General features: G+C 50.3%; 1 protein-coding gene across 1 annotated transcript in view; it reads right to left on the reverse strand.

Moving 5' to 3' along the window:
- The window catches only part of RYR1 (ryanodine receptor 1), a 95170-nt gene that overhangs the window by 13591 nt on the left and 64787 nt on the right, over positions 1–16792 (reverse strand). Inside the window, 21 exon segments of the mRNA XM_043991539.1 lie at positions 806–934; positions 1015–1103; positions 2426–2506; positions 3560–3577; positions 4332–4405; positions 4527–4603; positions 4810–4889; positions 5979–6057; positions 6059–6079; positions 6182–6209; positions 6211–6246; positions 6442–6498; positions 7976–8082; positions 8229–8328; positions 9073–9185; positions 9576–9713; positions 9857–9916; positions 10693–10863; positions 11946–11960; positions 13889–13981; positions 14300–14387. Of these exon segments, the coding sequence (XP_043847474.1) occupies positions 806–934; positions 1015–1103; positions 2426–2506; positions 3560–3577; positions 4332–4405; positions 4527–4603; positions 4810–4889; positions 5979–6057; positions 6059–6079; positions 6182–6209; positions 6211–6246; positions 6442–6498; positions 7976–8082; positions 8229–8328; positions 9073–9185; positions 9576–9713; positions 9857–9916; positions 10693–10863; positions 11946–11960; positions 13889–13981; positions 14300–14387 (1654 nt within the window).

The raw sequence follows: 16792 nt of genomic DNA on the forward strand, positions 1-16792 counted from the left end.
TCTCTTTGGGGGCAGCAGCCGCCTCACTGGACCCCCTGCCTTATTGCTTAGGTCTTGGGTCTCTTAGGCGGCGACAAGGATTTTTTTTTTTTAGTCTTTCGACAAACAAATCCAATTCGATTCCACAGACATTTATGAAGCCAGGCCCTGTGCTAGGTGCTGGGGTTATAGGGACAGAACAAACAGGGTCCCTGCCTTCAAGGTGACTGAGCTGGGCCAGTTCCAAGGCTGAGGAGTCCTGACCCTCTGTAGAGCCTTTTGTGAAGGCTCAGTGGAAGGATGCTGGCCCTACTGTTCAGTTGAGAAAGGCTCTGGAGGAGAGAGGCCTGCCTTCCTGCCTACTTTCCTCTGGGTCTCCATTCCCTGTCCCCCTCCCCATTGCTCTTCAAACCAGGGGCTTAAATCAGACGGTTTCTAAGGTCCCTTTTAGCTAGGTGGCGCACAGTAGGTGTTGAATAAAGACATAGTTCCTTCTTGCTTAACAAATGCATGCTCTAATAAATAAGCTCCTATGAAATGTAGCCGTCGGTGTCTAGTAGAATGAGCATTTTTATAGAAGTCTGGAGATGTTGGTTCAAGTCTGGATTTTGTGTGACCTCGGACAAATCTTTTCCTATTCTGTGCCTCAGTTTCCACCTCTGTAAAATGAGGCGCCCAGACTCCGTGATGCTTATGGGCCCTTTCAGCTCCCCACCCTAAGTTCTCCAGGGCTTCCAGGAGGAGGTAAGTTGTAACCAGTCTAGAAGGTGAGGAGGGGCCGAGGGGAGGGGAGGGTCACGGATGGCGATGGGCTGAGGTAGGGTACCTGGATGTACTCCGTGAGGCTATTGAAGACCTGCTTGGCCACAGCCATGGCTTTGGAAAAGTTCCTCTTTCCCTGCTCATCGATCACGTCCTTCCCCGAGTAGTACCAGTAGAAATCACTGATGGACTCCTAAGGGCAGCAGCTGGTGAGTGCAGAGAGACCCGGGCCCTGGCCCTCCAGCTGCCCTCCCCCCAGCCTGAGATGCCCACCTGGAGCCTCAGCAGGTAATCCACAGTGCAGATGATGACATTGATGGTGGTCGTGTTTCCTGTCTGCGTCCGGAGGTAGTTCTGAAAGTCTAGGGGGACAGACCACTGGCTCACATTTCTGTTGGCACCTCCCCCCAATCCGGTTAGTCACCACGGCTAACTAATCTACTTCCATCTCTCCCCCAGTAGAGTAGTTCTGGCCTTCCCCCAGTCCTCCTGACTAGGAAAAGAGCCTCCTGATGAATGGGTCTGCTGGACTCTGGCCTCCACCCCTCCTTGCCAGAGCTTTCCCAACTGCTTTGGATGGGCTCTGATTTACTTAGCCCCATACTCTGCTGTTTCTGGTCAGGAGAATGTAAGCTTCTTGAGGACAGGGACTATTAAGTTTTGGCCTTTCCCAGCATTTAGCATAGTGCCCAGCACATAGTAGGTGGTATATAAATGTTAGGGGGCACATAGTAGGTGGTATATAAGTGCTAGGGGGTACATAGTAGGTGGTATATAAGTGCTAGGGGGGGCACATAGTAGGTGGTATATAAGTGTTAGGGGGCACATAATAGGTGGTATATAAGTGTTAGCTACTAAGTAGTGGTGGTAGGCACTGAATAATTCCTTGTTGACTGATTAACCTCTCTAGCTCCTGTGTGCCTGGTACACAGTAGGCACTTAATCAATGCTTGCTGGATCAAATCCAACCTCATCTCATTTGATTGTCACAAAGTAGGTATTGTTGCTCTTATTTAACAGAGAGGGAAACTGAGATTCAGAAATGGGAAGTGACTTGTTGACAGGTAAGTCCCGGAACTGGGGCTCTTAGGTCATAGACTCCTTGACTTGTTGCTGTTTGTCCTTCATTCTTGAAGAGGACCATGACAGCGGGGAGGTGATGTCGTGATTTGCGCTGAATTGGATTGAAGTGAGGGGGGGCTGTGCGAGGTCACCAACCTCACTTTCTCCTCCAGAGCCATCCGGGTCCAGGGGCAAGATATACATCAGGATGATTGGAGAAGGCCCCAGATGTTTGAGGCATTCAGGGTGAAGTGACTTGCCCAGGGTCACACAGCTAATAAGTGTCTGAGGTAAGATTTAAACTCACATCCTCCCAACTTAAGGGCCAGTGCTCTCTCCACTGTTCCACTTGGCTACCCCTAGAATATTCAGAACTGGAAGGGCCCTCCTTTTAGACAGGAGTTTGTAAAATGACTTGCCCAGGGTCACGTAGCTCAATGACCCTAGCAGGTAGTGAGACCAGGACATGAATCCAGGCCTTCTGAGTCTGCACTCATGGCCTCCCAGGCAGGGCTTGGTTGTCCATCCCCAACCCTTCCAGGTCCTACTCCAGACCTGGAGGGAGCAGCTTCCTCCCCCCTTCTCCTTCCCCCTCCTCCTCCTCTTCCTCTCACATACGAACCATTGTTGTGGCCTTCACACAGCAGCTGGAGGAAGCGGAAGAGATCCTGGGTGAACTCGTCATCGGCCATCACTTTTTCTCCTGGGACAGAGAGGGAGGCAGGGCCCTGCTGGGTCAGCCTGCTGCGGGGCAAGGTCCCCCAGGGAACAGGCATGCAGGAGGCCCATGCACACAGCACACAGGGTCAGGAGAACGGGTAGTGGGCTAGGAATGGAGGAGGGGCTGACCGCCACTCATGCCTGGGTAGTCCTGCTGTGACTTCTGTGGGACATCACAGCGTTGTGACTTCAGGGGCTGTGACCTTGTGGAGCCAGGGATGTCAGAGTCTGTGACCTCATAGGGCTGTGACCTCAGGGTCTATGACATCATAGGATGTGTGAGTTCAAGGGCTGTGACCTCACATGGCTATAATGACCTCAGGGTCCAGGATATCAGTCATGACGATCTCAGTGCCTGTGATGTCACAGGGCCAAGGTGGTTGGTGGAGGGGACCCAGTGGATTAGTTCTCCAGGGCTTCTAGGAGGTGAGGATTGGAGGAGGGGGTGGGATCGAAGAGCAACGCTGCGCAGCTGCGGTGGGGGGAGGGGGAGGGGGATGGGTAGGTGGGCAGATTGGGGCCTAGAATGTAGCTGGTCAGGTTGAGCAGGGGCACGTGGGGTGAGGTGTCAACCATGACTAATCAGAACAGGTCTGCCCACCTCGGCAGGCCACAGGGAGGGCAAGGGACAGGGAGAATGAAATAAGGCAGATTGTGGATGGAATGCTAAGAGCAGGCGTTCAATCAGAAGGGAGAGGCCTATGGCAGCCAATCCAGCGGGGAGAACTAAGTGCCTGGATTGAAAGGGCACCGATCAGAGAGGGGTCTGGAGCTTGGAGCAGTGGGGGGTCTAGGGGAGGGCAGCCCTGCCTGTCCTGGGCCAGCTGATCCAGAGACCCTATGGTAAACAAAGACCCCTCATCCCCCAATTCTGCCCTGGGTCCTGCTTCCTGCCCCATCCCTTCCCAGTCCCCAGTATCTATCCTCCACTCCCTGGTCTCTGATCCTGTCCCTGGTCCCGGCCCGGGGTAGGCAGGAAGAGGAAGGAGGGTTAGCAGAGCAGGGTAGCACACGGGACTGTGGGCAGGGGAATTACCGTTCTGGCGATTGATGACTGAGGCAGCCGGACAGGATGGGAGGAGGGAAAAATGGGGAGAGGGAAAGGCAGAGATGTGGAGAGAAAAAGAGACAGAAAGAGACAGACATGGACATGGACGCGGAGATAGAGACAGGGAGGGACAGAAAAGGAGAGGAAAGAGAAACAGTTACAGAGATGGAGAGATGGAGACAGAAAGACAGAAGCAGAGGTGGAGAGACCCAGACAGAGAGAAGAAACCAGGAGAGGGGAGGCACAGAGACAGAAACAAGGAAAGGGGGGGGGGAGGCAACGGGGGCAAGGAGAGAGGAACAGGAGGAGAGATGGGTGCAGATGAAGAGGCCATGAGGGGGTCAGGTCAGGGGTCAGGGAAAGAGGTGAGTACCACACATCACAACACAGCAAAGAGGAGACTTGATTAACTTGGATTAGGGGCATTAATTGGAATGGGGGAAACAGCAACCCAGATGGGGGGAAGGGAGGAGGGAGAGTCCCAGGGTGGGTGGGGGGCCCTTGGTAGGAGGGGGGAACAGAGCCTCAGGAGAAGGGGTGCCAGAGGAATGAGGGCCCACGGGGAGATGAGGGCTTAGGGAAGGGGGTTCCCTGGGATGAGGGGAGGGGGATCCTTGTAATCAGAGGGGCCCAGGATGGGGATGAAGGTTTTAAGGGGGTGGGAGGTTACTTAGTGGAAAGGAGGCTCCAGGATTAGGAAGAGGAAGGGCAGTCTCAAAGGAAAGGGGGTCCCAAGGATAGGGATGGGAAGGGGGCTCACCAGTCCCTTCCTCGGTCACCATTCCAAGCCCCTCTGCCTTGTTCTGCCTCTCGAAGGCATTCAGATCAAGAACACTGATGGGAAGGGGATCGGGGCAGGAGGGCACACGTGAGGGCCTGACTCAGCCCCCACAAACTCCTCAGGGCTTTCTGTTTTCCCATTCTGCTCCCACCCTCTGCTGCCCACAGGACAGACCTGCATGTCTGCATCAGGGCCTGAATGCTCTGGAAGAAGCCCACCTCCTTCTTCTCCTTCAGATATTCCAGCATTTTCTGCATGAGGCAGACAAGCAGGATGAAGGGTCTCAAGTGGGCAGCTAGGATCTGCCCTGCCCCAGACCCAGGGGGAAGGCATTCCTGAGAGCATCTGGTGCAACCAGTCCCCTCTTTGAGATCCCTGATGAGCAGGCATCCGGTCCTCACCTGAGGACCCCCAAAGAAGGCCACCTACCTCTTGTCCATCCCCAGTCTCCCCATACCTGCTGCACCTCTATATTGCCACCATTGAGGATAGAGATGCCCAGCTTCAGGGTGGATGACACCATGGCTCCCGGCTCCCCTAGCAGAGGAACAGCACCTACTCAGTGCCAGGCCTGGTGCAGCCTCCACCCTTGGTCCCCCATGAGGCAGGGGAAAAGTGTCCAAAATATGGCAAGGCAAGTCTGAGAGGGGCTAGAATGAATGGGGTGCAAGGGATTGAATATGTGAGAAAGAAGGGAAGGAAAGAAGCATTTTATTTATTATTATTGTTTTTGCGGGGCACCTGAAGGTTAAGTGACTTTCCCAGGGTCACACAGCTAGTAAGTGTCAAGTGGCTGAGGCCAGATTTGAACTCAGGTCCTCCTGAATCTAGGGCCGGTGCTCTATACACTGTGCCACCTAGCTGCTTCAGGAAAGAAGCATTTTAAAAGCACCTACTATGTGTAAGGTGCTATGCTAAGTGTTTTACAAATATTATTTCATTTAATTCTCAAAACAACCCCTGAGGGGGCAGTAGGTGGCACAGTGGATAGAGCACAGGCCCTGGAGTCAGGTGTACCTGAGTTAAAATCTGGCTTCAGACATTTAACACTAGCTGTGTGACCCTGGGCAAGTCACTTAACCCCAATTGCCTCACTAAAAAAAAAAAAATAAATAAAAACAATCCTGAGAGGTAGGCATTATGATCCCCATTTTACAGTTGAGGAAACTGAGGCAGACAGAGGTTAAATGACTTGTCCAGGGAGGGTCTGAGTCTGAATTTGAAACTCAGGTAGGTCTTCCTGATTACAGGCCCAGGATTCTTTTTACTCCCCCCACTTTGCCTTGGATCCCCATTGACTACCAGGGGCCTGGGTGCTTTGAAAATGCTGTTGGGGGGCAGCTAGATGGCGCAGTGGTTAAAGCACTGGCCCTGGATTCAGGAGTACCTGAGTTCAAATCCGGCTTTCAGACATTTGACACTTACTAGCTGTGTGACCCTGGGCAAGTCACTTAAACCCCCATTGCCCCGCAAAAAAAAAAAAAAATGCTTGTTGATGACTTGGTTAATTGATTGATGAGGGTGGAGATGAGTTTGAGAAAGCTCAGGGTGCCGGGAAGAAGGCGGTGAGCATGGGAGAGGAGATCAGTGAGAGGAGTGAGTGTGGCAGGGAGGGTCTGCACAGACCTTTGCAAGCGCTCATCATCTGCAGCACCATCTCAGCAGCCCCTCGGTTGTGGAGCCTCGACTGCTGGTAGAGTAGTTGCTTGCTTCTCCATCTCCTTCTCCTGCAGGGAAGGGGAGGGGAGGGAGGGTGGATGGAGGTCAGCATCCCTTCCCTGAGGAGTGCTCCGCCCTGGAGAATCTCCTCTATCCCTGCACCTCCATACCTCGAACGAGGCTTCAGCTTCCACCTCGAAAGTCCGAAGGCTCTTCCCCCTCCTCCAAGTGGCAGCTCTGGATGGGGCAAGAGTCAGTGAGCGAGAAGGGGCAAATGGCCTCCTTGGGCCCTGGCAAGGGGGCAGAGTTCCCCCTCCTCTTCCCAAGGTGATAGCAGAGCGTGGCTAGAGTAGGAGGGGAGCCCACCCACGCCAGCGTGGAGGGGAGGAAGGGCTAGATGATGAGTTGGGGAGGGGGTGCTCCCGGGGGCTTACCCTTGGCCATGATGTCAGCATATGCCATGTACAAATAGTCCTCATCTAGTTTGCTGGAAAGGGATTGGGGGGGGGACAGTCAGGGCATTTCCCTACAGAGATGTTCCAAAGAAATGGGGGCTCCCCACAAGGCAATGGCGTAGATCTCCATAGGCTACTGGGGGGCTGCTTCTAGGGCATATCAGGAGAAGCCTCTCCAGTGTATGGCGTAAGATATAGAAGGGGTATTTGTTGGCAACGTACCCGGGATGGGTGGGTGGCATGAACACACCGAAGGAAAAATCTATACAAGAAAATACTAAGTAATTTAGGGGGTGGGAAGGGCAACTGGGGGGGGGTATTAGAAAGAGCCTCATGTAGGAAGTAGGCATCATCATCTGAGTATATATAGCCTTAAAGGAAGCTAATAGGATTCTTTTTTTTAGGTTATATTTTTAGTCATGCGAAGCATTTCCATATTAATCATGTTGTAAAAGAAAACATAGACACCCCCCCCAAAAATAAAGAAAAAATATGCTTCAATCTGTATTCAGACACCATCAGTTATTTCTCTGGAGATGAATTGCATTTTTCATCATGAGCCCTTCAGAGTCGTCTTGGATCATTGTATTGCTGAGAATAGGCAAGTCATTCACAGCTGATCATCTTACAATGTGGTTGTTACTTTGTACACAGTACATTTCACTTTGTATCAGGTCATGTAAGTCTTCCCAAGTTTTTCTGAGAGCATCCTGCTCATCATTTCTTATAGCACAACAGTATCCCATCACAAACAGACACCACAATTTGTTCAGCTATTCCCCAATTGACGGCCGTCCCCTCAATTTCCAATTCTTTGCCACCAGAAAAGAGCTGCTATAAATATTTTCATACATATAGGTCCTTTTCTCTCTTTTTGGATGCAGACCTAGTAGTGGCATTGCTAGGTCAAAGGGTAGGCCTGGTTTTATACTCCTCTGGGCATAGTTCCTAATTGCTCTACAGAATGGTCCAATCAGTTTACAACTCTAGCAACAATGAATTGGTGGCTCATTTTCCCCACATCCCCTCCAATGCTAATAGTATTCTAGTAGGTGGACCTGAAAAGGGACTGCATTCCAGGCCTGGGACACAGCCTGGACAAAGGCCTGGAGGTGGGAGATAGAGTATAGTGTATGGACAATAGGCAAGTTAGCAACTTTGACTGGAATATAAAACAAGGGGGAACAATGTTCAATAAACACAGGGAGGGGGTATAGTCTTCTAGGGGGTTTGGAAGAGATTACCTGGATCACAGGGAGGGGCAAGGGGAGCTTGGTGCTTGGGGTTGTATTTGAGATAGCCTGAGGGTATGAGGGAAGGGCTGTCCTTGCAGTATTAGAGATGTCCCCAGGGAATGGGGTAAATCTCACTGAGGAGTTTGGGGGCTGGACTTCTCCAGCTACTCTAGATATCTCCTGAGGATTTGTGGTCTCTTCCTAGGGTTCCCTTTGGTTCTTCCTGGGCCCTGGGAAAGGGGCAACAGGGGATGACTCTTTCTCAGGGCCTCACCTCTTTTCTGTCAGGGCTGTCCGGCTAAAGTGTAATACCAGTTGGTGCAGAGGGTCTGGCTTCTTTTCCTCCTGTTCTTCTTCCTCTTCTTCTTCCTCCCCAGCTTTCTTTATGTGAGAGAAGGGATGGGGCACATTGGGGAGGGGATGCCAAATGGCCATCCTTACCCCACTGATGTCCTCCCCTCCCATATTCCTATCTTTCCTCCCCTAGCATGCCATGAGGTCCCCCCCACATTGGGCGCCCAGCTCACAGAGAGATCATCCAATCAGCGGTCCCTCAAAGCTGTGCTCTCCTCTGTCAGGATCCATGCTGCTTTGTAGGACTCCAAGAACATATTGCTTGCACGATGTCTGTGGGGACAAGGTTGAAGGGGGAGGTGGATGGGTGGATTCCAAGAGAAGTTCCCACCTTCCTATTTTTGTCCTTGACACTCTATAGTAATTCCTCTTGAATCTCTAGCCATGTCAATTTCTCTCCACTCTCTCCAACTTTGTCAATTTCTAGAATCACTCTAGCCATGTTAATTTCTTTTGAATCTCTAGCCCTGTCCATTTCTCTTCAATCTCTCCAACCTTGTCAATTTCTCTTGAGTCACTCTATCCATGTTAATTTCTTTTGCCTCTCTAGCCATGTCAATTTCTCTGCAATTTCTCCAGTCACGTCATTTTCTCTTGAGTCACTCTGGTCATGTGAATTTGTCTTTGAATCACTCTAGTCATGTCATTTTCTCTCAGGCCACCATTATTGTCCAGTCAATCCCACCCCAGTCCACCCTACATCATTTTGATAACCCCTGTTCTATCCCCTGCCTTTGCCTTGGAATTCTAGCCTTCTCTCTGCCCCCTGAATTTCCCTGTCCCTTTATCACCCTTATTTCCTGGTCCTATCTCCGCTCCCCAGAACAGGGAAAGCCCAGCTAGACTCTGAATCAAGTAACTCTGGTTAAAAGGCCTCTAACTTAAAAGTTAAGCTAGGATCTATTTAGGATTATGAAACAGGCCATTCTTTGCCCCTCCTCCAAGATCCCAATCCCTCTGCTTTCCTTGGGATCTTCAAACTTCCCCTCACCACCCTTTCCCCCCAGATCCCCTCACCGGGGCAGGTTGTATAGAGGCGTCATGCGGAAACAAGCCACAACTGCCCGACGACGCTGTTTCGAAAGGAGCTTGTGCCACACAGCTTTCTTGGACTTGTAGGGGTGCTCTGTCTGTGGGAGGAGAGGGTATGGATCAGGGACCTCATACCCCCAAACTCACCATCTTCTCAGAATTCATGGGGCGGTGGAAAGAACACTGCGCTAAGAATTAGAATTCCAGGTTCAAACCTAGCTCAGTCAGTAGCCAGCTGTGTGACCTTGGGCCTATTACCTAACCCTCTCTAGGCCTCAGTTTCCTTATCTATAAATTGAGGGGGTTGGATCAGATGACTCTAAGGTCCTTTCCAGGTATAAGTCTATTATCTTATGAAATCCATAAACTCTCATCCCTTTTAGGCCCTCCTTTATCTAGACCTTGGCCCTTTGGGACTAAAGTGCTTCCTCCTTTGAGGTCTAAGCTCTTCCTTGGAAAAGGTCTACCCCTTCAGAGCTCCCGCCTACCTGCTCCAGGTGGAAAAGCACTGCTGATACTTCCTGTACCCGGCGAACAATCTTCTCGGGGGCATCAGCATCTTCAGCCCTGCCAGGCAGCCCCCGGTACAGGGCCATCTGCCAACGCAGTGATGGGGAACCCTCACTCTAGAAAAAAAAAGGATGGTCATTTTGTGGAGAGTTTCTAAGGAATAAGTCTCGTCTCTAGTCTGATGTGTTCTCTCCATCCCTCAGCCCAATCCTTATAACCCTCCCCCCACCTCCGGCTCCAGCACAGGGCTCATCCGTACCTTTCCCTGAAGGTGAAGGTTGTTCTGCAGAAATTCCCGAACTTCTTCATCTGTGTCTTTCTGGGGACAAACGTGGTGGGAGACAATCAAGTTGAAGGGTTTCTGGATTCCTGATTCCCCCTATTATGCTCATAGGGATAAGGATCTCGGGATATATTTGGGAGACTGGGATGAGTCTGAGAATAGCCAGGGAGGCAGGGGGGAAGAGGGCAGTCAGTGAATGACTCAGGAGTCAGTGTATGTTCAGATGGGCCACACACTGGACAGAGAGACCACTAAATGGTCAGAGAGGTCAGATATTGGTCAGAGGGATCAATGAATGACCAGAAGGGTCAAGTACCGGCTAGAAAGATCAGAGAATGGTTGGAGATGGGTGAAATACACGTCAGAGAGGTCACTGAATAGTGAGAGGGATCAGAAGAGGTCAGCCATAGAGGTCAAATATTGACTAGAATGGTCAGAGATGGGTAAGATACTGGCCAGAGAGGTCAGTGAATGGTCAGAGGGTTGAGAGATGTGTCAGACACTGACCAAATGGGTTAGGGAATGGACAAAGAGAGGTGTCAGAGAATGGCCATAGGAGTCAGAGATTGGTCAGAAACTGGCCAAAGAGGTCAGTGAATGACTAGAGGAATCAGGGAATGGTCAAAGCATCAGAAGGGTCAGAAATAGGTCAGACATTGGCTAGAGGTCATTGAATGGTCAGAGAGGTCACTACATGTCAGAGGATAAGTGAATGGTCACAGAAGATAGGGCAAACACTGACCAGAAAGGTTAGTAAATGATCAGAAGGGTCAATGAATTATGAGAAAATTCAGAGAAGGTAGGGTGGGTACCAGGGCATAACGAGTCTTGGCCAGTGCAATGAGGTCCTGGTCAGTGGGTGCACACATGTTCAGCCCAATAGGCAGCATCTTCTTGAGGGTAGCTACAATCAGAGAGGTCTGGACGGAATATCGGTCCCCTCGGCGTTTCTTCTTCGTTCTCTCTTGATCGGAGCCTCCTGACTGCAGGCCGCACGTGTCTCAGAGCCCAGAGACCCCCAATCTCCTCCAAGGGCCCCCTCTGAAAACCCATATCCCCAATTCTCCCACACCCTTGGTTCCCCTGGGTTTAGAATTCCCCCAAGACATCACACCTCCCTCACCTCCCAGACCCAAGAAAGATCAAGCTGTCCAGTTGAGGCTTCCCTGACCATAGCCCCCAAGAATGGCCCAAATGCAGAGAAATGGAAGAGACAGTGGTGACACATACAGAAGACATGCAGACCTAGGGGGGACATGGAAAGACTCATGTGGACCAAAGGGATGTGGGAATATAGAGAAACAGAGACACATAGAAAGAGGGGGACAGAAAGACAGAGAAACATGGAAGATACGGAAGAGACCAATGCATGAGATCTAGACTTCTGGACGTGTTCAAGATCACCACCACATGAAGACACCAGCACTGGCATGGAGCCTTTAGGCCCCCAGCATTGACCCCCATGCTTGCCCTACTTTGGGGCAGCATGCACATGCCCCCCTCCCTCCCACTCCCCCCAACCCCAGATGCTATAGACTAGCAAAGAGAGTTGTTTTTTTTTTTTTACAAAGTAAAAAAAAAAGGTCAAATTGCAAGAAGCTAGAGACTTGGGGAAGAGGAGTAGGAGACAGGGCTTTGGGTGGTTGTGGCAATGATGGTAGTGGGGAAGCTGTGAGGGGCAGAGGGGGGAAGAGGATGCAAAGTGGGGAACAGATTCCTGATGGGGGAACCTGTGGAGGCAAAGGAGGCTGGGAGAGGGATATTTGGAGAGAAATTTGGGATGAGGGGATCGGCAGCTGGGGGACAAAGGGATTAGAGGCCAGTAAGACTGGGCAGAGGGAGTGGTGTTGGCAACAGAGGAGTCAGGAGATTGGGTGATGAAGGGCCAGGACATCCAAGGCTAGGGAAGTGTAGGGTTGGGAGATGAAAAATGTTGGAAACAGGAGAGTGAGGGAAGGTAGGAATCTAGAGGACAGGGAGATAATAGGAGCAGAGGGGATTGGGGCTGGGGGATTCAGCCATCCAGCCATGCTTTGAGACCCCTAGGTTGGGGAGGAGTGCTGACCTGTCCATCTCCCGCCTGCTCCATCCGGGCAGAGATAGAGACAGAGATATGGTTACCCCTTGGAATTCCCAATCCATCCCCTGCCCAGGCCCCCTCCTTAGAGTAACAGATGGGTTGGGAGGGGACAAAACCCCTTTGCTGGGAGCCAGGAAACTTGGGTTCTAGGCTCACTTATGTCCATCAGGGTAAAGTATCCCTTCTCTCTGGACCTCACTTTCCTGTGCTATACAATGAAGTGGGGGAATGGATTCAATAGTTTTTAAAGAGCTCTGATGGTCTATGTCCTAAGGTGTGACATCCTGTTGTAAAGGCTCCTCCCAGATCTGCCTACATTCTAAAGTCCTTCCCAGCTCCAGCTTTCTTTGTTCTGAATTCTCTCTCATCTCTAACATCCAACATTCTAGGATTTTTTTTTTTTGGTTGGGGCAACGAGGGTTAAGTGACTTGCCCAAGGTCACACAGCTAGTAAGTGTCAAGTGTCTGAGGCCAGATTTGAACTCAGGTCCTCCTGAATCCAGGGCCGGTGCTTTATCCACTGCGCCACCCAGCTGTCCCCTATTCTATGACTTTTAAACTCCCACCCCCCTAGGGGCCGTCTGTTAGCTGCCCATCCACACATTTCAACCACATGGATGGTTCAAGTCTGTCCACAGAAGCCCTATTGGTGTGATGGATTGGAAGATGCTGATAATTCCTAGATCTATTCATAGCCCTCCTCTATGCTGATAATTCCTAGATCTATTCATCTAGCCCTCACCTCTCTTGAACTGTCATCTTTCATCACCAACATCACCAACTGGAGGCATCTCACACTCAGCATGTCCAAAATAACTCATTATCTTTCCTCCTCAACCCTCTTCACTTGTGACCTTTCCTGTTACCATTGAGGCTATCACTGTCCTTGAACTTTGGGTGGCATCCTTGGTTCCTCACTCCCCCTGCATATAGCTAATCTATTTGTCAAATCTCGTCATCTCTGTCTTCACATCTCTTGTACATAACCTTTCTTCGCTAGCACAGCCACAACCCTCTTTCAGATCTGCCTCACTGCTGGTGTGGTCTCCTAATTGATATCCCTGATTCAAGTCTCCCCCATGCCAATCCATCCCCCATTCAGTTGCCATAGTGATTTTTCTGAAGCTTAAGTCTGATCATGTCAAGCCCTACCTCCCTCAAGAGTCTCCAGTGAAGGGCAGCTAGGTGGCACAGTAGATAAAGCACAGGCCCTGGATTCAGGAGGACCTGAGTTAAAATCCAGCCTTAGACACTTACTAGCTGTGTGACCCTGGGCAAGTCACTTAACCCTGATTGCCTCAAAAAAAAAAAAAAGGAGTCTCCAGTGGCTCCCTCTTGCCTCTAGGATTAAATAGAAAAGCCTTTCACATCCTTCATACCTTCCTGTTCTCCCACTCTACTCCTCCACACACTCTATGACCTTGCTACAACGGTGTCCTTGCTGATCGTCATATGAGGCTCCATGCACTTGCACTGGCTGTCTACCATGCTTGGAATACTCTCTGTCTGTCCTCATGTTTGGCTTCCTTCAAGACCTCACCTTCCCTAGGAGGCCTCTCTAGCCTCCCCTGAGTTTGCACTGTATATATCTTGTTTGGGTATGGTTGTTTGTGTGTGGTAACCCCCATTTAACTGTGAGCTCCTTGATGGTAGGGACCCTGTTAACATAGTGCCTGGCACATAGTAGGTGCTTAATAAATGTCTGTGGATCAGTTTTGTTGAATTCCTAGCACTCAGCCCAGGGTCAGGCAGACAGTAGGTGCTTAATAAATGCCTGACTGGGAAGGGAGGAAAACTGGGACAAGGGAAGGTCATGGGGGAAAAAAACTGAAGAGGTGGAAGGGCTGGAGGGAGGGTGGGGGAGAGGAAGGTCTGGGTGGGACAGGAAGAGGATGCGACCAGACCCCCTCCTATCCCCCTCTTCCTACCTTGGCCATCTTGCTCTTGCTATCTGCTGTAAGGAAGGACATGTTGTTGATTTCATTTTGTACCACAAAGTTCTGTTCCTCTCTCTTGAAGTTCTAGGGGTGGGGGAGAAAATGGACACAATAGGAGAGGGTCTTGAAATCTCAGAATGGTAGAAACAGAAGGCAGTCCAGAACCCTGAACAAAGCCTATCGGAGTCCTTAGGGGGTCAGCTAACCTCTTCAAGACTGAGGACCAGAGAAGAGAACAGACTTTATTAAGATCACCCCAAGTCGGAGGTAGAGCTGAGACTCAAACCCAGGACCCCGACTCTTCACTCTAACACAGTTGCTCCCCAAGTGGAGGTTCAGTGCAGTGTCAAGGGATGGGGTAGGGGGTAGGGGGTAGGGGAAGACCAGGGGGCAGATGCTTACATGAGACTTTGACCAGTAGATGAAGATCTCTGCTATCATTCTGAAGAGTTCTTCTGCATCAGGGTTAGGCTCTGTCAGCCAGTGGGCTCTGTAGGAGGGTGATGAGGCAGAGAGTTAGAGGGGGCTGGGATGGGCCCACCTGCCAGGCCCGTCCTGCTAAGAAAGCTGGTGTTCTCTCTCCCTTTTTTTAGAGGTGGAGTGACTATGGGTGTGGAATATTGCATCACGGCCAGAAATGGTTGCTACTGAAATGCCTTTTCCTCCTTCTTTTAAAATCTTTATGATGGGGGGAAGCTAGGTGGTGCAGTGGATAAAGCACCAGCCCTGGATTCAGGAGGACCTGAGTTCAAATCCAGCCTCAGACACTTGACACTTACTAGCTGTGTGACCCTGGGCAAGTCACTTAACCCTCATTGCCCCGCCCCCCCCCAAATCTTTATGATGAGGGATGGGTGCTTAGGGAGGGGAGGGTGAAGAGATGTGTTCAGGAAATACAAGGGATGTTTAAAAAAAACATTAACAAAACTAAAATAAAAAAAAACACAAGCTGAGTGTTGGCCCCATTATAAGTAAACAATAAATGAATGAATGGTTGGAGTCATTCAATGGCTCCTTCAGGAGGAATTCTTAGCATTCCATCCAATGGCATTTTCTACACCAACTCCCCATTCTTCAAAGCACTTGGCAGGGGCTTTGTCCAAGGGGAGCCCCCCCCCCCTCAGGAAGCAAGGAAATGGCTTTTCTCTGATAAGTAAGGACCCTTTCTTCAATCCTTTGACACACAGAATCCGGATGGATCTGGGATCACATCATTGGAGGTGCTCCCTCCAATGGTGACTATGTGTCATGACCCATCCAGGTTCTGCCTCATGAGCCTCTTGTTCATGTCCTATGTGGGGAGGGTGCCCAATAGGCTGGGTGCCTAGAGGGAGCTCTTCTCCCTTTCTGGACAGTGAATGGACTTCCCCATCACCCTATTATCCAACAAGCCCCCCTTCTATTCTAGCTGCCAATATCGGGCATGATATCCTTTACAAAATTTCTCTTGGACAATTCTTTGTTGGGAACAAGGCACAAGCCAATTGTGTCCACCATGTGTCTCTCCGATACCCTTTGGGTGGCTTGAAACTTTAATTCTTTGGAATGAATTGTACCCAGGGTAATTCCAGTAGGCAAGTGATTAAAGGCTTTGGAATTTTAGCTGAGATGGCCTTCTGACTAGCTAAAAACTGGAAGGCTTTTGATTCCCAAAAAATGTCCAGCATGAGTTAGAAGGTTATTTTTACTTTTATTACTTTAATGTCCTGGGTTAGATGCCCAGTCAGCCAGTCCAGCTACTTGACCTATGACTCAGCTCTATCCATGAATAGGTCCTACTGGCTCAGTGCTATAAATGGGGGGAGGTTTGGTGTTTGGGTGGGGAGGAAGATTGGGAGGAAACAGCATTAAGTTAAGCAGCGATTGACAACAGTTGGAGTTCAGCCAGGAAGGCACCCAGTGCTCCCTACAAGGATTATAGAAGGTTAGAGCTGGATGAATTCTAGTCTCCAGGCTCACACGAGCTATATTCCAGGATGCTGAAAAAAAATACCAGCTATGATTACTGAGCCCCTGTCGGTGATGCCTGGAAGGCTGTGGAAAATGGGAGTGATGCTGCAGGAATGAAGGACTAGAAAGGGAGGAGGGTGGGACAGACGGGGAACTTGGCTTTGATTTCTGGAAAAAAATCTGAACTATATTATTATAAAGGGATCTGAGCACATAGAAAAGCAACAATCACAAAGGGCCAGGGTGACTTCATTAAGAACAGGTCGTGGGGCAGCTAGGTAGTGCAGTGGATAGAGCACCAGCCGTGGAGTCAGGAGGACCTGAGTTCAAATCTGGCCTCAGACACAACACTTACTAGCTGTGTGACCCTGAGCAAGTCACTTAACCCCAATTGCCTCACCAAAAAAACAAATGAACAGGTGGTACCACAGGAACCTCCCCTACTCTATAATCTCCAGTGGTTTCTTATTGCCTCCAGAATCAAATATAAAGTCCCCTGTTTGGCGTTCAGAGACCCTCATAATCTGACCCTTCCTCCCTTTCCAGCCTTCTCGCACCTTACTCCCCACCATGTACTCTTCCATCCAGTGACACCAGCTTCCTGGCTGCTCTGTGAATAAGACCCTCCATCTCTCTGCTCCAAGCATCTTCACTGACTGTCCCCATGCCTGGGATGCTCCCCCGTCCCGGCTTCCCTTGAGTGCCAGCTCAAATCTCATCTTCTACAGGAAGTTTCCCCCATTTATTTCCCTTGATGCTAGTGCCTTCCCTCTGCTGCTTATCTAATTGATCTGGCATCAAGTTGTCTCTTTCATTAGAGTGTGAGCTCTCATATTGCAGGGACTGTCTTTTGCCTTTTTTGTTTTTGTTTTTGTTTTTGTTTTTTTGTTTGTTTTTTAGTGAGTCAACTGGGGTTAAGTGACTTGCCCAGGGTCAGACAGCTAG

This window comes from Dromiciops gliroides, chromosome 3 (assembly GCF_019393635.1).
Source record: "Dromiciops gliroides isolate mDroGli1 chromosome 3, mDroGli1.pri, whole genome shotgun sequence".
Classification (NCBI taxonomy): Eukaryota; Metazoa; Chordata; class Mammalia; order Microbiotheria; family Microbiotheriidae; genus Dromiciops; species Dromiciops gliroides.